Below are 16,652 nucleotides of genomic sequence, written 5' to 3'. Positions count from 1 at the left end.
GCTCGGCAGTGAACTTGGACCGAGAAAAAAAAATTAAAAAAAAAACAAAACCAAAAAAGCAAAACTGAGAGAGAGAAGGGAAAAAAAAAATCTACCCCCAAAACAGGGAAAACGAGGGAAAAGTGCTCCTTCCCGAAGAGCCGGGTGCGTGGGGCGCGGGCGCTGCTCGCTCCCCGCCGCTCTGGCCCCGCGGGGCGGGAGCAGCGGCTCCGCTGGCGGGGGCGCCGCCGGTAGCGGCCGCCGGCCGGGGCGGGCCCCGCACCGCCCGCCCGCAGGGGCGGGGGGGAGCGCGGCGCCCGCGGCTCCAGCGAGGTGGGAGCCGGCGGGCTGGATGTGTCGGCGGGCGGGCGGCGCGCCGGTGAGTGCGGCCGGGGCGGGCAGCGCTGCGGGGCGCGGCGGGGAGCCGGGGCTGCCGCCGCCGCTGTCACAGCGCGGGGCGGCCGGGATGGGGCGGCGGGCCGGGCCCTCCTCGCCGGGGGGGGGCGGGGGCGGGGGGGGAGGGGGGGCTTCCCGTGCCCCGGCGTGGCGGGAGGGGTCCCGTGCCCCGGCTTGGCGGGAGGCGATGGCTGGGGGGCTCCGGCGGGGAACGGGTGCGCGCGGGGGCGGAAAGGGAAGGGCTGCGGCGGGGAGCGGGCGAGCGGCGCGGAGCCCGGCGGGCTGCCCTGCCTGTCCCTGCCCGGCCAGCCCTCCGCCGCCGCCGCGGGCGGCTCGGGAGACCGCCGGCGGGCGGAGGTACGTGGCGGGGGGGGCGCGGCGAGGGGGTCGCCCCGGCCGGCGGGGCAGACCCCTGCCCGCCCCCGTGCCCGATCCGGCGGGCGATGCGCGCTGAGTGAAGGCGCGGCCCGGGGCGGGCGGCGGCGGTGCCCCGCTCCCTCTCGGCGGACCAGTTTGAGTGACACCGCGGTCATCTCGTTTCCCTTCACGCTCCGCCTGTTGCCGCCGCCGCCGCCGCCGCCGCTCCAGCGCCGCGCCGGGAGTGGAGAGCGCAGGCTGAGGCTCCGCCGGCTCCGGCCAAGAGATCCCCTGTCTTTATGCCGTGATCTCCTAGCCCGGCCAGGCACCGGGGGCGCAGGGCGGGGTGGGGGGGGACTGCGGGCTCTCCCCAGCCCTCCCGCCCGCACACCTCTTCGGGGGGCTTCCCCTCCTCCTTCCTCCGGGGCGATTTGTCAAACTTCCCCCCTCTTCTGCCAGCAGCAGCAGCAGCAGCAGCAGGGCTGTCCTCTCCTCTGTGCCGCCTCCTCCTCCTCCGCCGCCGCCGCCTCCTCCTCCTACTCGGCATCGTGTATGCACAGCAACAAAAAATATATCCCCGACCCAGCCCTCGCGCCGAGGCTGGAGCAGCTCACCGGATCTCTGGGGCTGAGGCAACTCTTCCCACCCCCGCGCCCCGGCTGCCCCCCCCCGCCGGCGCCCGCAGGAGCCCAGCATGCCGAGGAGGAAGCAGCAAGCGCCCCGGCGCGCAGCAGGTACGAGAGCCGCTTCTCTTCCTTCCCTGCCTTCCCTTCCCTTCCCTCCGCGGCCGCTGGCTTCTCCTCTCGCTTCCCTCCGTCTCTTTCATAAGCGGTTCCCGGCGGGCTCCGCCGCCGCTCCTGCCCCGCTCCTGCCCCGCTGCCGAAGGCTCTGCCGAGCAACTCCCGGGCTGGAGGCGCAGCACCGGGGCTGGAGGGGTTGGGGGGAATTTTATTTGATTTTTTTCCTTTGGGGTGGGGGACGCATGAAAGCCCGTTCCCCACTTTTGGTGCCCACTTTGATTTATTCCGAACTCTGCCATCGCCCGGCTCGGTTCTGGGGGTAACCCTGTGCGAGGGGCAGGCGGGTGTGTGCGGGCACACACTGCTCGGGCTCGTATAGTCGGTGTCACTCCGGGGCTGGGGGAAGCAAGGAGGCGAATTTTGGTTATTTCCAGCCCGTACTTTGGCACCTACTTTGCTTCTATCCCTCGTAGTCCTCGTTCTTCTACATCCCCTTCCCTCACAGGCAAATGGTTTGTGAAAGCCAGGGAAAATACTCTTTTCATTTATTTTTTTTTTTTTCCAATAAAAAAAAAAGACAGAGGGTATGTATTAATACATGGCACGCTCTGAATGAAGTGGCAGGGACAAAACAAACTCACTCTGCAGTGTGAGTTGAAGATCCAAGCCCAGAACTGGTTCCTTTGCCCAACTTTTACCTTTTTCTCTTCTGCCCTCGTACTGCACTGGAGATGTCTCTGCCGGACAGACAGACTCTCCTAGTTGGTCACTTTCTTTGGTAGCCTCTTCTGTTAATCCTATTGATTTCTTATTTATGAGTCCAGAGGAGAAGCTGCAAAGTAAACCAAAGGGGAAAAAAAAAAAAAAAAAAAAAGGGTCTGTGTATTGTCAAGTGACTGGTGAATGTTTCTGATAGTGCCTTTACAATTTCCACCCTTTTGTTTTTTTTCCCTTTTTAGAAATACTTTTCCAAGCTTTGTGCCGGTGAGGTTTTTTGTTTGTTTGGCTTGTTTTCCTTTTGCCAAAAATGTCAACTCCTGTTAAACTTAAGCAGCATTTTTTGGAAAAGCCAAACTGAAAAGAAAACAGTAAAAGAAAAGCCCCACATAATTTTACAGTAATCCTTAGTTGGGGATATGTGGGCTGGAAAAGGTTTCCTTGGCGTGTTGCCATCCTTGATTTGATGTCTGATTGATCGCCTGTCATCTGGCAGCCTTTGATCTATTCATTCCCGATAAACATCAATAAATCACTTGCCATGGTAACGCCAGACTCGGTGACGTCACACGTGGCCTGTCAACTCCGTTAGCGCAACTCGAGGGGCTCTGGCGAGCGCTGCCCCCGCTGGGCTGCCAGGGCCGGGGGCAGGCACAGCCTCTGCCGAGGGACAGCCCCGCTCCGGGGGCTGCCAGCCCCGACAGCCCGCGGGGGAAGTTTTCCAGGGGAGCCGGCAGCATCCCTGGCAGCGCGGCTGTGCCTGCGCTTAGGACAGCTGGAGCAGGTAGTGCTGGAGCCTGGCCTTGGGGGGCTGTTGCATCCCTGACATTCAGCAGCGTGGCAGTGCTCCCACACCTCCTGACGACTTCTCCGAGTGGGGTGGTTTGGGTTTAGTAAACACCGAGGGGCTCTGGGACTCGCACAGATTGTAAATAACAATGTGCATGTTTCCTTTCTTCTCCTCCTTGACATCCGCATGCCTTCGGCCAGTACTTTTGAAATAGGGAAATAGACTTCCCAGCTGTCTTACCCTGCACACAAACAGCTAGAAAGTTTGGAAAGTTTCTCAGTACAGTAGTGATACTATCTAGCAAACAATATCGTAGCCAAATATTTCATGATAATATTTTGCTTTTCTGGCCCGTGCCATCAAATAACAGCTTTCAAGAAAAAATGACAGAGATGAACTTTTCCTGATACTTGGGAAATTCTATTTTGTAATGTGAATTTAGTTCTGCAAAATCTAGCTTTTCCATGTGTTTGACACACTCGACTCTGCTGTAAACTGGGCTCTCTCTCCACAGGCTGGAAGAAAACACACTAAACACACGTTCTGAGGTATCCTTCTCTCCCTCCACCACTCTCTGTCTCTCCCTCCTTTCTCAAGTGGATCATCCATGATGTGCGATCTATCTTTCATATTTAGCAGAAGTGTAATCTCTTAAAACTTTTAGCTTTTTGATAGCCACATTAAACATTTAGTATTGGGTATAATTGCTTCCCACTGAGATGCTGCTTTTATTGGTCACATTGGAAATGTTACTTTTTTTCTAATAGCAGTAAAAGCAGAGGCTTTTTTTTAACACCTTAAAAAACAGCTAAGAAATAACAGGTTAGTTAAGAAATATTCATTACAAAAACTTGACTGCAGGACTAATAGGAGATGGAAGAATGGTTTTGCTCTATCAAAATGACCCGTCAAAACGACTTTGTTTCATATTTGATTTAATTGTCTCTCTCCTGACAGGCACATTCATCAATAGCTTAATGGTCAATCAGAAGTTGGCAGAGTGAGTGCTTTCATTCTTTCCCATACACTAGCTTTGGCTTTACTTTATCAAAATGCCTCTGCCTAATGGATATGGGGGATGTAGAATGACTGAAGGGCTACTTATTTGACAAGAGTGAAAAAACAAGAACATTTATGCTGTTGATAAGTGCATGAAGATAAATAAGTGAGCTGTATGAGGCGTTTTATTTTAAGACAGAAGAAACTTACTTTTTTTTTTTGCCCCCCCTTTTTGGCTTGAGAGCTGCGAGTTATAAGGTTCATGACTGCTTTTGTGGCATACTGAGAGTGATGACAAATTGATTGCTTGGTACTGAGAGAGAAAAAAAGGTGGTGGTGGGGGGAGAATTAAAGATGTCTGCTGATTGGTAACTCAGGAAATCCAGTCCCCAGCAACCTTGAGAATACTCGAGAATTTTTTTTTCTCCAAACTGAAAGGTCCGCTCAGCCATAAAAAAAGAAAAGTTGTTTTGCCAGCTTCATTAGTGTTCACCTAATTAGCTGTAAACCTGATGGATTCCTGACAGCTTTAATGATTGGAGATGACAAGCTCCACGCAGTGTCATCCAGCAGAATTAGGTTTGCAGCTAGTTTGATGTAATCAAGTTGATATTACACAGTCCTGGTTGCCTTTAGTTGTGCATTAACTCAATTTTCTGCTGCAGGTGACAAATGGGCTTTGGTACCTGGATAATCATGTCATAGGAATTAGGACCCTTTTAATGGTCTGGAGTAGAATAACAACAACAAAGAACTCTCAGCAGCACAGAGCTCGCAGACATAACAGACAGGTGCACAAATTCTTTATGTCTAGCCCAAGTGTTAACACCACACTGTGGAAGACTAAAGCTGTCTCTGAGAATCAAGAATCTGTAAAAATGATAATTTCACTTTGTTTGCTTTGAGACTCAGCTGTATATCGTAGGTAAATTTGGGAAGGAGAGTCAGGGATTGTAATTTTATTCCTCACCTGTTAAAGCAAGAAGATGGTCAGAATTGCTGCTCCAAAGACTTCTGTCATGTAAGTCAGGAGGAAGAAGGTATTTACCAGTTAGAGGCTACTGTCTGGGGAAGCTAAGATATTGTATTAATAGAGGCCAGTCTTGTTCATGCAAACAGTAATTATCTATCCTTAAATTATAGCTTTCACTTGCAGCTTTTTAAAAAACCTATTTAAAAGATCAAGAAAATGTACTTCCTACTGACAGAAGTGACTTAATACATATTTTGTATACATACCTCCTGAGGAGGGTTTGGGAACTAGTGGTTTGCTGGAATCACATTTAGTTTACTTATTTATTTATTTCTAAAGATATAAAGATATAAGACCCAGATAACTGCACTGAGTTTTCAAGTCTCGGGGAAAAAAAAAAATCAAACCCCAAACAGACCTGGGCCTATGTTATTTTTTATTTTTTTTTTAACCATAGTATGTTTTAAACCCTAGAGATTGCTGCATGCTTTTTAGGCTCTTCCCAACTTCGGCGCTCACATTTAAAAGCTGCACCTGGTCGGTGTGAGCACTGAAATACACGGAATTGATGCTTCAGAGGTGCAGAGCACTTCCACTTTCCAGGGACTTGAGTGCTCGTGCCAGCCCTCAGCCCCTCCAGCGCGGGGCTGGGGGTGCAGCACAGCAAACAGATGCAAGATGGCACACAGGTTGTGCCGCCAGATTTCCAGGCAGCTCTGACTCCAGCAACTTGAACGCTCGCTTTAATTTATGGCAATTGCTTGCAACTACATACATACCCCAAAAGTAAATGTAGCGATAAAGTAGGCTACCTATAAAGGTACTTGCAGTGTCAGCCCTTGGTATGTTATTTGCCTCCAAACCTGCCACATATTTCTCTGTTGGGCAGAGATTCTTCCTAGCAGCAAGCTGACAAAATGATTAGTTATGGCTGTCCTCTGCTTTTTTTTTTTTTTTTTTTTTTTTTCCGGCAAAGTGTGAAGGAACAATGCAAAAAAAAAAAAAAAAAAAAAGGGTAAAAAAAAAAAAGAAAAAGGGGCATAAATATAAAAAGGTTTGATAGATTCCCCTGAATATCTGCCTGGAAAACAGAATTTTCCAGAATCAGCTGCCATTTCTCCCATTAGCTTGACAGCTGTCAATTAGGGCTTCAGTGCTCTCCTGGGCCACAGTTTATTGCGTGCGGTTGATGTTGTCATTTTGTTCTCGGTTTTGCCTTGAGCACTATCATGAGCAGGAGTGAAATAGTCAATAACTGATGTATCAGCAGTTATTTCTTAAATTGGCTTACAAGTCTGCATTTTTCCTCTTTTTACTAAAGATTGTTTTGTAAAGTGATTAGAATGAATTGTGACTGCTGCAGGGTTATGGGAAATGCAGTGAAGCTAGGGTGAGTTAGCAGGATTAGAGTGGGTCCTTTTTGTCAGCCCTGCTTCCAGGATTAGTGGAAACTGTATAGAAAAGATCACCTTCAGGGTGAAGTGTGGGGTACATTTTTAAGCGTGCTACGTGCACGCTTATGCAGAAACATATGGTGGTACAGAGTGAAAGAAAAGAAATCGTTTGCCAGGACGTAAAGTAACCTATGTGTTATCTTTCTGAGCAAACCTAGGCACTGCTGCCTTGACGGTGTAGTAATCCATATTTTAATCCAATGTCGTGGCTGCTTCCTAGAGAATCCAAATACAGATTGCCAGATTTGAACACAGCTCTGTTTTCAAGGTGCTGCTAGTGGATCAGGTATTAAGATGCCTGAAGTGTTGCATTGTCAAGTAGGAGTGTATGTGTGTGTATGGTTATGATACAACACCAAAAATAACATAGTTGCTGAGCAGTCGCGTGTTATCTTATCTGTGAAATACTTCAGCATCATTTACTAAACAATCTACCTCAGGTGTTTTAGTCTGAGGATTTTTTTTTTTCTTCTCTGTGTGTTTGGTAATTTTTTTAAAATTTAGTTACGCCCAAATTGTGGTTTATCAGCCTTAAGTTAAAAATGAAAGGTGAATACAATATATTGTATTTGGTAACAATGATATGGACTGGTACATCCAGACAGATAATATGCAGTTGTAATTAGAGTGAATAGACAGGCATTCATTTTCAAATTCTTTGACACATGCATAAAATAGTCATATAATAAGATAAGATGACAATTTTATGTTAGGTTGATAAAGTGTCCCGATACATGCATTTAAATGTCTGTAAGCCTTTTTTTATCCAGACAGATTAATTCTAGTTTCCAGCATTTGCAGTTAGACATTAAATTAATTTTAAGAATCCCACTAAACAATGGATGCATTGCTTTTTTGTGTGTGTGTGTGTCATAACCTAAAGCAGGAGGATTGAAAAAAAAATTTGTGCAATTGATTTTTCTTGATTTCAGTGTAAAAAAATATAAAGCATGAAAATTGACTCAAAGGATTTAAAACATAGTCCATGAGAGACTGTATTGTAGTTTTCTTAAGTACAATAATGCAGAATAGAACATTGTCAGAGCTTGAAATTGTTTGTTACCATTTTCATAGAAAGAACTGAAAGAGTTGAAATAAGTAGGGCTTAATTTCAGAGACTGTGAGATTCATCCTACTGCATTTGCCTGATTTTGCGCCTGAAAGATATTTTGGTCATCTCAGCAGAGAGCCAATCTGCAGAATTTAAACACTTCTTATTGCAGGCATCAACTTTAAGATATTTCTCAGAAAATGTTCAAAGGGTTTTTTTCCCCTGGGGGTGGAGGGAGAGTAGGGGAAGAGTTACCAGAGGATCATAAAATATCTGAAAGCTCTTTGCCAATGCCATTACCTGGCCTCTTCGGGCAGTAAAGGGACAACTCTTCAAGAATAATCTAAGTTCGTATTTTAGACTTAATTATAAATTATTAATTAACTCTGTCAGGACACATGTTATTAATTATGACTCTCTTTTCTTCATTCAGAGCAGCTGTTGGGAATCACGTAAGTTGCCTGTGCTTGTTGGTGTGGGAGTTTGCCAGCGAGGAGCCTGCATGCCCAGCCCTCCTCACCTGCAGCTCCCGCACGGCTGTTGGGCAGCTCCGCCTGGCCACCAATACAAGTTTTGGGGTGGCCCAGTGCGCTCACAATTAGTGACCATTGTCACGGCGCTGGGTTTTAGGTCCTGTCCATAAATAATTCCCGTTTTAGCCAGGCTGTGTGGTGGTGGGGAGGTGGGAAGGGCGGCGGCCAAGCCTTGGCGAGGACGAAGCCAGGCGGTTTCCTTGCCCTTCCGCCAAACTCCTGCCAAACTTCCCGTACTGGCACAGAGCAGAGGGCTGCTTTATAATTCGTTTGGAATGATCCAAATTCATTTACTTTTGATATTTCCATCATTAAATTGAGCCCTCTGTTTCAGTTTCTTATGTGTTCTTTGCAGAATGCATGTTGCATAAAATAGGCAATTTTTAATGAACAATTTAATGTAAATGGGTTCTGAATTTAAATTAATATTAATGAAGCTTTGAGTGAATTTATTTTGCATACGTAAAGGCTTGTAACTCTTTCACTCATACACTCTTGTCTTTATGTACTAACACATTGGTTAGGTGAATTGGCTAGTTTCCATATTTTGTGATTAAAAACTCTAATGTATTTTACATGGATATTTGTGCTAGTGCAGCTTTGCGCAGGTTACTATCGCTAGCAATAACATACCTGCCTTGATATTCAGATTTTTGTAGTTAACATTTCGCTGTTACCCCAGCGTTTCTGTTTCTTCCTACTTTGGTTTCGTCTTCATGCTTAAAGAACAAAATACTCTGACAATAGTCACCACAGTCAAGATGTTTTCTTTCTTTGGCTTACCTCTAATGCATTATGTATTTAGAAATGATGGGATGTTCTATAATTAATTCTGTTAGATGTAATTGCTATAATCACTTTGATGCTACACATAATAAAAGTAATATGGTAAGCATATGGAAAAATATAAACACCTTATTGTAATACTTTTTGTAAAATTATTTAAAAAATCTTGCTTAAAGCGGAACCTCCACTTCCGTATTTTGTCAGAGCTAATATATTTTTTTTTTAAAAGTACATTACTTTAGTAAATGAATTAATTTTAGATATTGAAAAGATTTTGACAGGCAGGTTGTCTTGTGTGTGTGTGTGAATATCCCTGACTCTGTGCAGTATTAAAGATGTAGTTCATTAAGAAGCCAATCTTCAGCGTGGCTACAAGTGAGACATAAATATCACTGTGTATCTCATGAAATGAGAGACAAATATGTACATTACATCAAAACCCAGGACATGGGAAATAACACAGGAATGGAACTGTACAGTGGAAAGCTTCTTTGTAGCGCAAAATTATGGGAAATATAAAATGTATGAAGGGCAGCATGTAACTAGAGAGGGAGTTTTTCAGGCATGGTCCCAAGTGGGAAAAAGACTACAGAAGGTGGTTTCCCTCCTCCTGCTTTTTTCTTTTTTTTCTTTTTTTCTTTTTTTTTCTTTTTTAACAAGTAGCTATGAGTTATTGTTTGCAAACACAGTTTTTGATAGGGAGGAAATGAAAAAAATATGTGCAATGGGTTAAGCTGTGTAGCTGATATCCTTGATTCTGTAACAAAAAATGTTAATATGGCCATAGTTCTTAATTAGTTGCACACCATACTTAATGCTGCAAAGGTCACTTGGTTTTATGGTCCAGCTTCGCCTATGAATTTGTATGTTTCCCCCCAAATTTATATTTCTCTCTCATGGATTTTCTAAGCAATTGAGTGTGCAAATTGTGGTGAAAATGCAAACTAGGAACAGGATTAGAAAAATACATTTAACGCGGACAAAGGGGAGGGTTTTTTAAATTTTTTTTTTTTCCCTTCTGGTGTTATTTTCAAATAATGCACAGCCTTTGCGTGGCGAGCAGCAGTATTACATTTAACTTCTGTAAGCTGAACAAACAAACCCTGACCAAGCTCTCGCTGGATTGTTCTGGGGAAGAACAGAACAGGGTGCTGTTTCTGAGTGTCTCTGGGACTGGGCTCGCTGCCGCAGCCCTTTCCCAGCTAGGTCAAGCCTGTTGCTGGAGGGCCAGATCGCAGCAGGGGCCTCCAGGAGGCTTGGCCAGGCTGCTCCAGACTGGCAGCCATCAGTCATCCATCTGTGACACAGAGTCTGTTTTTGATGGCAGGGATGATAAAAGGCCTGGGAACTGTATAGGCCCTTGTAATCAGGGCCAGTGCTGACATCCTTCTCAACTTTGACAGCTTCTTCCTTTTCTCTCTTCACCGCCAAGACTGTCTCAACTGGATTTTTTTTTTTCCTCTCTCTTGTTTCATGTACTTGATCAGTCTCAGATGCTGGGAATTATTTTTTTCTGGAGGGAGGGGGAGTGTTTCTTTTGGTTTGTGGGTTGGGCAGGTGTGAGAGGAAGTCTGGTTTTTTTTTTTTTTTTTTTTTTTGTACTGTAGGCCTGTTGCTAATTAATGTTCCTCCATAAGATTCTGTCGGAGTTGAGTAATGTTTTTGATCTTTATGCCTGATAACTGCATACTTAATGAGATTTCAAAGCTGTGAGTGCAGCTCCCTACAATTATTGACAGATGCCTTTTCTTTGCCATTGGGTTCAGCTTCATAAATCCTCCTGCAGTAATGAGGTTCAGAAGTGCCACCCTGCCAGTGAGCTAATGAAAGAGGGGGGGAGGGAGGGAACAGCTCATGCCTGCCTGACACATTTTTTTCCTTTAAAATTTACTATGCAGATGTCAAGCTGTGGGACGATTACTTCAAACATGCTAATTTTTATCTTGCTTTTGTGTCAAGCCTGCATGCCATTTTTCCCCCCCAATAATAAATAAAAATAGAAACCTCAACCTATTTAAATTTTATCATGGATCATAACTATTGAAGACTTTGATATATGTGTGTTCTTTTGCAGTTTCCAGTCAGTGGAGCAGTTTTTTGAAATCCGAAGGGTAGAGAGAGGTTAAAAAATAAAAAAATCAAGGGGGGGAAAAAAAATAAAAAAGGCAGCAAGCTGCCTCGGCCGCACGTCAGCCTGCCCTAACCGTGCACTTGAAACATCGGAGATTTCATTTTAGAGTTCTGAAACTAAATCCTGGTGGAGAATAGCCGCACCATGCCAAACAGTCGATTTCCTTTTCAGCAGAGCCATACATCACTGACCCACCCTTCCCTCCCGACAGAATGACATGTGTCATTTATCACCGGGCCCTGCCAGAGCGCGGGGGGGCACGGGCAGCTCCCGCTCCGGCGCTGCTGGATCTGCTCCGGCCGGGAACCGGGGCAGGGAACAGGGATGGGAGCGCCCAGCTGTGCTGGGGGCACCGCCACACTCGCTGAGGAGGTTATGTGCTTTCAGATTATCTGCTAAGTCGCCTTGTCCAGCCTTCTGAAGGTTTTCCCCCCTCCTGTATTCTTTCTCTCTCAGTGTGTCTTCATTTCTCTTTTTTTTCCCCCTTTTTTTTTTGAGTTTGGCAGTTGGGACAAACTGGCTGACACGTATCATTCAAGCAGCACCAGCTTGCTGGGGGTTGTGTAAATGAATCTGGGAGCTCTTGGTTTCACATGATTCAAACGTGCATTATTGAAGATGGATGTTCCTTAAAAAAAGATTGATGATGGATATCAGGCTTATAGTGCCATTTATCATTTTGAATATTATTTAGACTTGCCGTGTAAAGCTGTAACTTGAGAGTTGGATGAGCTGGGACAGAATGGAGGCCTCGGCGTGCACGTTGTGATTGATGGCTTTGCTTTCTCATTGTTTGTTACCAGATACTCGCTGGTCATTACAGGAGTGCCTTACAATTGTTTTAGGGGCTGGATTTCCATGTGTGTATGTGTCTGTGTTTGTACAACAGGGAGAGGGATGGGCAGAGGCAGAGTTAAGTTTTTAGTGGGAGCATTTCAACAATTGTAAAGAATCTAGACAAAGCCGTGGCCCGTGCAAGGATGCAGGCAGCCTTTTGCATGAACACAGTGACTTGCCGTGTGTAACACTAAAATATAAGCAGGACTGTAGCTGATCCAGTGTAACATTGCCAGGCATTGCCCCTTCCAGTATGAAAATGTGCTTGTGAACAGATTAACACACTCCAGCTTCCTTTCGCTAACAGGATGCACTTTTTTTTTTTTTTTTCTGGGTCCCAAATAATGGCAAAGAAAAGAAAGTTCTAGGACATAATTATAATAGCATTCAGATATTTCTTTTCTACCCATGCTCTTCATCCAGGATTGAGAATCTCTGAGTCTTGGTGTTTGCTCCCAAGTGTCCAGGGTGCTCCTGGAGGGTGGATGGCCTGGCTGTGTAAGTAGTGAGGGCAATCCCTTCCCTCTTTGAAGCAGTTTTGCTGGAACCAGGACACCCCCACCTGCTGGAAGAATTAAGGAAACAGCTTTTTATAGGCAATTAAATCTTTCCTTGGAAGCGCAGGCAGGGACTTTCAGGAGGTAGATGCTCCAACAATGGAGCAGCCTCAGCAATAGGAGGTGCCAAAACTTCGGGTGTTGGGGTGTTTGTGCATCTTCAGGCAAGTGTGATACCCAGCCTGGTTACACTTGTTCTGAGTTGACAAACTATTGGCTGACCCTAAAAAACTCCAATGATTTACAGGAGCGGTAGGTAAAATGAGACAAGAATTACTTTGTTGGATCAGTCTTGAATTTGCACAGGTAGATGGTATTTTTGAAATACTTCTTGTCACATCAACTTTTTCTTTGATTGCAGGATGACCTCCTAGCTAAAGGGAATGACAGCAACATTTAATAAACATTTAGTTTAAAACATTTTTTTTTAAAGCCAGCAGGGACCTTATATGTGTTTTATAGAAATGAGTTTTTCAGTTCCATTTACTTTTGGTACACTCAGTTGTCAAAAGTAAGGAGAATTCAAGTTTATACCCTTCATTCAAGTCCAGCACCATGAAAAAACTCTGAAAAAACATAATACTTTTTATAAAGCCTTAAACGGTATAAGGTAAAACTTTGCTCTGCTACTCCTGCACTTGTGTAACACAGTAGGTAATTGAAGTACAAGTGCCAATTTGCTGTAACAATTGTAAACACACCTTGATACAAATGGCATCATTGCATTCTTACTGATTAGAAAACTTTGCTATTAATAGACACAAAGTCCATTTCAGGTGTAATTGGTAAGGAGCTGAGTGCACTCATGGGAAGAAACCTTGTTTTGTTTTTTGTTCGCTTTTATTCTTATCCCTTTTTTCAGTTTTATAGCTGGAGACATGATTTATTGCAGCCATCCATCTTTGGGGCTCATCCATCACATCCTGGTTGCTAGGCAATCATGGCAGCAGCTGTTTGCTTTGAATCAGACAGAAAAGTTGTCAATCATCAAAGGCAGGTGAATAGCATTAGAAACACGCTATTGTCAGACGGAATAATTAATCAAAGAGAGAAAAGATAATTAAAAAGATATGACCCTTGCAAGTACTTGCTCTGGGTTGCCTGGAAAAAAGAAAAACTGCCTGGTCTTTTCTAGACACTTAAGCAGCTGAGGGCTGATAAAATATGCACTCTGCAGTGCATAGTTTTTAATTAATTGAAAAAGGTTCAACATTCAAAGACGATGCTGGAGAAAAGTCTGATTATGAGCATAAGTAATATTTATTGTTTGCATGAAAGGCTTGACATGGAGTTCTAACTTTCTGTCACAAATCTTCTGCATGCTTGCACTAAGCCTCTTTCAGCTTCACTATCTTCCCTGGCAGTTACTGGAGTGTGTGGTTAGTCTGTCCAAGTGAGGGTCCTACGGCTTTCATCCAGCCTTTTCATCCTGGGCCACCTTTCCAGGGCATTGTCTCCTTGGCCGTCCCCTGCAGCCGTGCTGGAGTGCGCGAGCCCTGCCATCAGCGAGGCAGGCAGAGCTCGGCGAGGCTGCAGCACTGCCCTTTCTTCAGTACAGGAAAGGTGCCCAGGCACTACCTACCTCATTTCCAATCAGCCCGAGCAATAACAGGCTCATGTGACCCCATTCTGAACCCTGGTTTTCCAGCAATCCTGTGATTTGTAGCTGGAATGATGGATGAGAAGGCTGCTGAAAGCCCAGTTTCCAACTCCTCCAAGTTTGGGTACCCTGGCAGTGGGTGCAGCGGAGCACGCCCAGCACAGGTGTACACAGGAATGCACTTGTGGGTAGTGCAGCGCTGACCTGTGTGTGTAAAACACCCGGGCAGAGCTGGTACTGCTGCCAGCAGAGCGGGGCTGAGTGCTTCTGCTGCCCAAAAGCTGGGTCTGAGGCTGAATGTGACACAACATTTCTGTGAGAATGCAATGCCTTATGGTTGATTGCTGGGCAAAGTGCTCATGTAGTCCAAAAAACCCCAGCTTTGGTGTTTGTGCTTTGAAGGTATCTGTGGAATCACTGATCTCAGGGGAACACAGGTATGATGATTGCATTAGCAGTGTTTCTTTTTTACAAAGTAGTTTGTAAGAAGTGATGCAGAGGTGGCTGCCACGCTGCCCCTCTGTATTTTTCCATTTTTGGTTTCATACTTCCCTTACCCTGTTTTCTAGAAATGAACAAAGAAACTTCAAGTTCGTGCTGCCAGGAGAACAAACCCGCTTACTTTTAATATCAAAACTAGATATTGTGTAGATAATCAGTAAGATTTGCAAGGATGTGTGCTGTGAAATGCTGGGAATTTAAACTGCAGAATGAAAGCCTTGTACACCGTTCTGCACACACCATCCCCTTCACTCCGGCTGTGATAGCTCCGAGTGTTCTTTGCACAATTCTTCGTGTCAGTGTGTCACAAGCAGCTCCTCTGCTAATTGTGTGTAGCCTGTATCACATTTTCTGCTCTCACACCCTGTTTCACTTGTAATCATTCCAGTATTTACTTAGAGGAGGAGAGAACACAGCTAAGAAGGAAACGGGGTGCCATCTGAGTGCTGGGTATGACACATCTGCTGCATAGAGCTATTCTTCCAACACTGGGAGCAGGAAGCTCAGGCTGCAGCTAGCTTGGATGACTTGGAGAGATCTGTATCCTCAAGTAACATTTCATATTAGTGATTCCTCAGAACGTCATGTTCACCAAAGTTTGTGTGAGAAATAAAAGAAATCTCTTGAAAAGCACAGTACTGCATATTAGCACTGGCTTTAGAAATATCATCTGTGCACTGCGCGACCAAAGTCAGCACCCCCTTGGCTGATAGCCCAGCGCTTCTGTGCAAAGTTAGGATGTTGTCCAGGAGCTTCTGGCAGGTATTTTTTTTTTTAGTAGGACTAACTCTTTTCCTTCTGTATGTAATAGTAATTCAGTCTGACACATTACTGGCATTTTTTGTCATAGGTGAGTGGGCCCTGTGCCTGTACAGGGCAAATGGGGGGATGCTTGTGTACAGGAATGCAGTGCTTTCTCTAGCACGTTTCTGTGGATTAAATAAATGTGGGATAGCCATGCCAGCATGGGAGCTGACATATTTATGGCTAAAGAGCTCTTTCCTTCTTTGCTGGGAAGCAGATTTGTCTCCTTTTCACATATCAACACCTCTGATACCTTTTCAAGTATTTGCTGTATTTCAGATCCGCTGATCACTGTTTTATTTACTGATAGGGGAACTGTGGCAGTAGTTCCCTAATGGAGGGATATATAGTGCTGACATCAAGGAAATGTTGGCTAAGAGACATATGGATAGATGGCTGCATGTTGGAATATAGGTGGTTATTGTTAGTCTGATAGTGACTTTTTAGCACATAGTATATGAAAGTTTTCTATGATAATGCTTCCCTCTGCTCATCAAGGTGAGATGCATCTTATCCCTCTTATTTTTCCCAGTCTCTATTCCATGCATGGTGTTGAGGGAAGACAGAATAGCTGTTCCTTATTTACAATATTTATTGCACAGGTGAAAGAGGTTGGATTCTACCAAAGGGTTTTCTGTCCTAGCCCCTTCCTCATCCTTCCCCATATACAGGCTGCTTTTACAGTTGCATAGGGAAAACTGTTTAGAAACTTGAACTACCTTGGTACTGAACATGGTAAAGCTGGACTGCCTTTTTGTTCATATGAAGTGAAAAATGGACAGAATATGTCAAACATTAACACCGGCACAGATAGTAAACTGTTTTGCTTTAACTGGTGGAAGAATGTGCAAAGGGAGTTTAAAATAAACAGTCAAATAACAATCAAGCATTTGCCAGTGTTTAAGTTGCTGTGTTAAGCAGAATGTAGTATCTCAGTAGGAACCACTAAGTTACATGGTATCTGTATACTGAGAAAAATATCTTGAGGAAATACATATATATATATATATATATATATATATGATGTGTTTGGCTGAATGTGAACTGAGTAGGTGTGCAAGGCTTCCCTAAGCCTGTGTCCCTGCCTGTTCCAGGCTGTGACACTGCAGCTCTGTGCCAGAGGGTGCTCAGGCCTGTCCTGCTGTCTGCCAGAGATCCAGGGCATTTCTCACTGGATTTAGGGCACTCTGTGTCTGTGAATGATGTAGGATATGTGTTTCCTTTTGAAGCTTTCAATATAAGAGAGACTTTTTATTCCACATTTTAAGGTTAGTTGCCCTTTTTATTCCTCTCAGAGTAGCTTGCTGTTGCATCTCTTATATGCACGGTGATTTTAGGGCTTCAGTCCTACCAGCCTGTGCAGTGAAACAGAAATATTTCTTATCTCCAGTTTTCAGTTTGTCAGCAGTGTGCTTAAGAAACATCTTCTGCAATCTAAACCTGAAGC

General features: G+C 45.0%; 1 protein-coding gene across 1 annotated transcript in view; it reads left to right on the top strand.

Annotated features, from left to right (window-relative positions):
* The first annotated feature begins 957 nt into the window (after nt 1-957).
* Nucleotides 958-16,652, top strand: part of TSHZ3 (teashirt zinc finger homeobox 3) — a 63,454-nt gene continuing 47,759 nt past the window's right edge. Inside the window, exon 1 of the mRNA XM_005526396.3 lies at nt 958-1,466. Within this exon, the coding sequence (XP_005526453.2) occupies nt 1,427-1,466 (40 nt within the window). The 5' untranslated portion in view covers nt 958-1,426. The remainder of the gene's footprint in view (nt 1,467-16,652) is intronic.

This window comes from Pseudopodoces humilis, chromosome 14, assembly GCF_049639895.1.
Source record: "Pseudopodoces humilis isolate 2021_Gansu_Grassland_sample_001 chromosome 14, ASM4963989v1, whole genome shotgun sequence".
NCBI classification, from domain to species: domain Eukaryota; kingdom Metazoa; phylum Chordata; class Aves; order Passeriformes; family Paridae; genus Pseudopodoces; species Pseudopodoces humilis.
The sequence above is the reverse complement of the archived record's forward strand: the minus strand, read 5'-3'. Positions and strand labels throughout refer to the sequence as shown.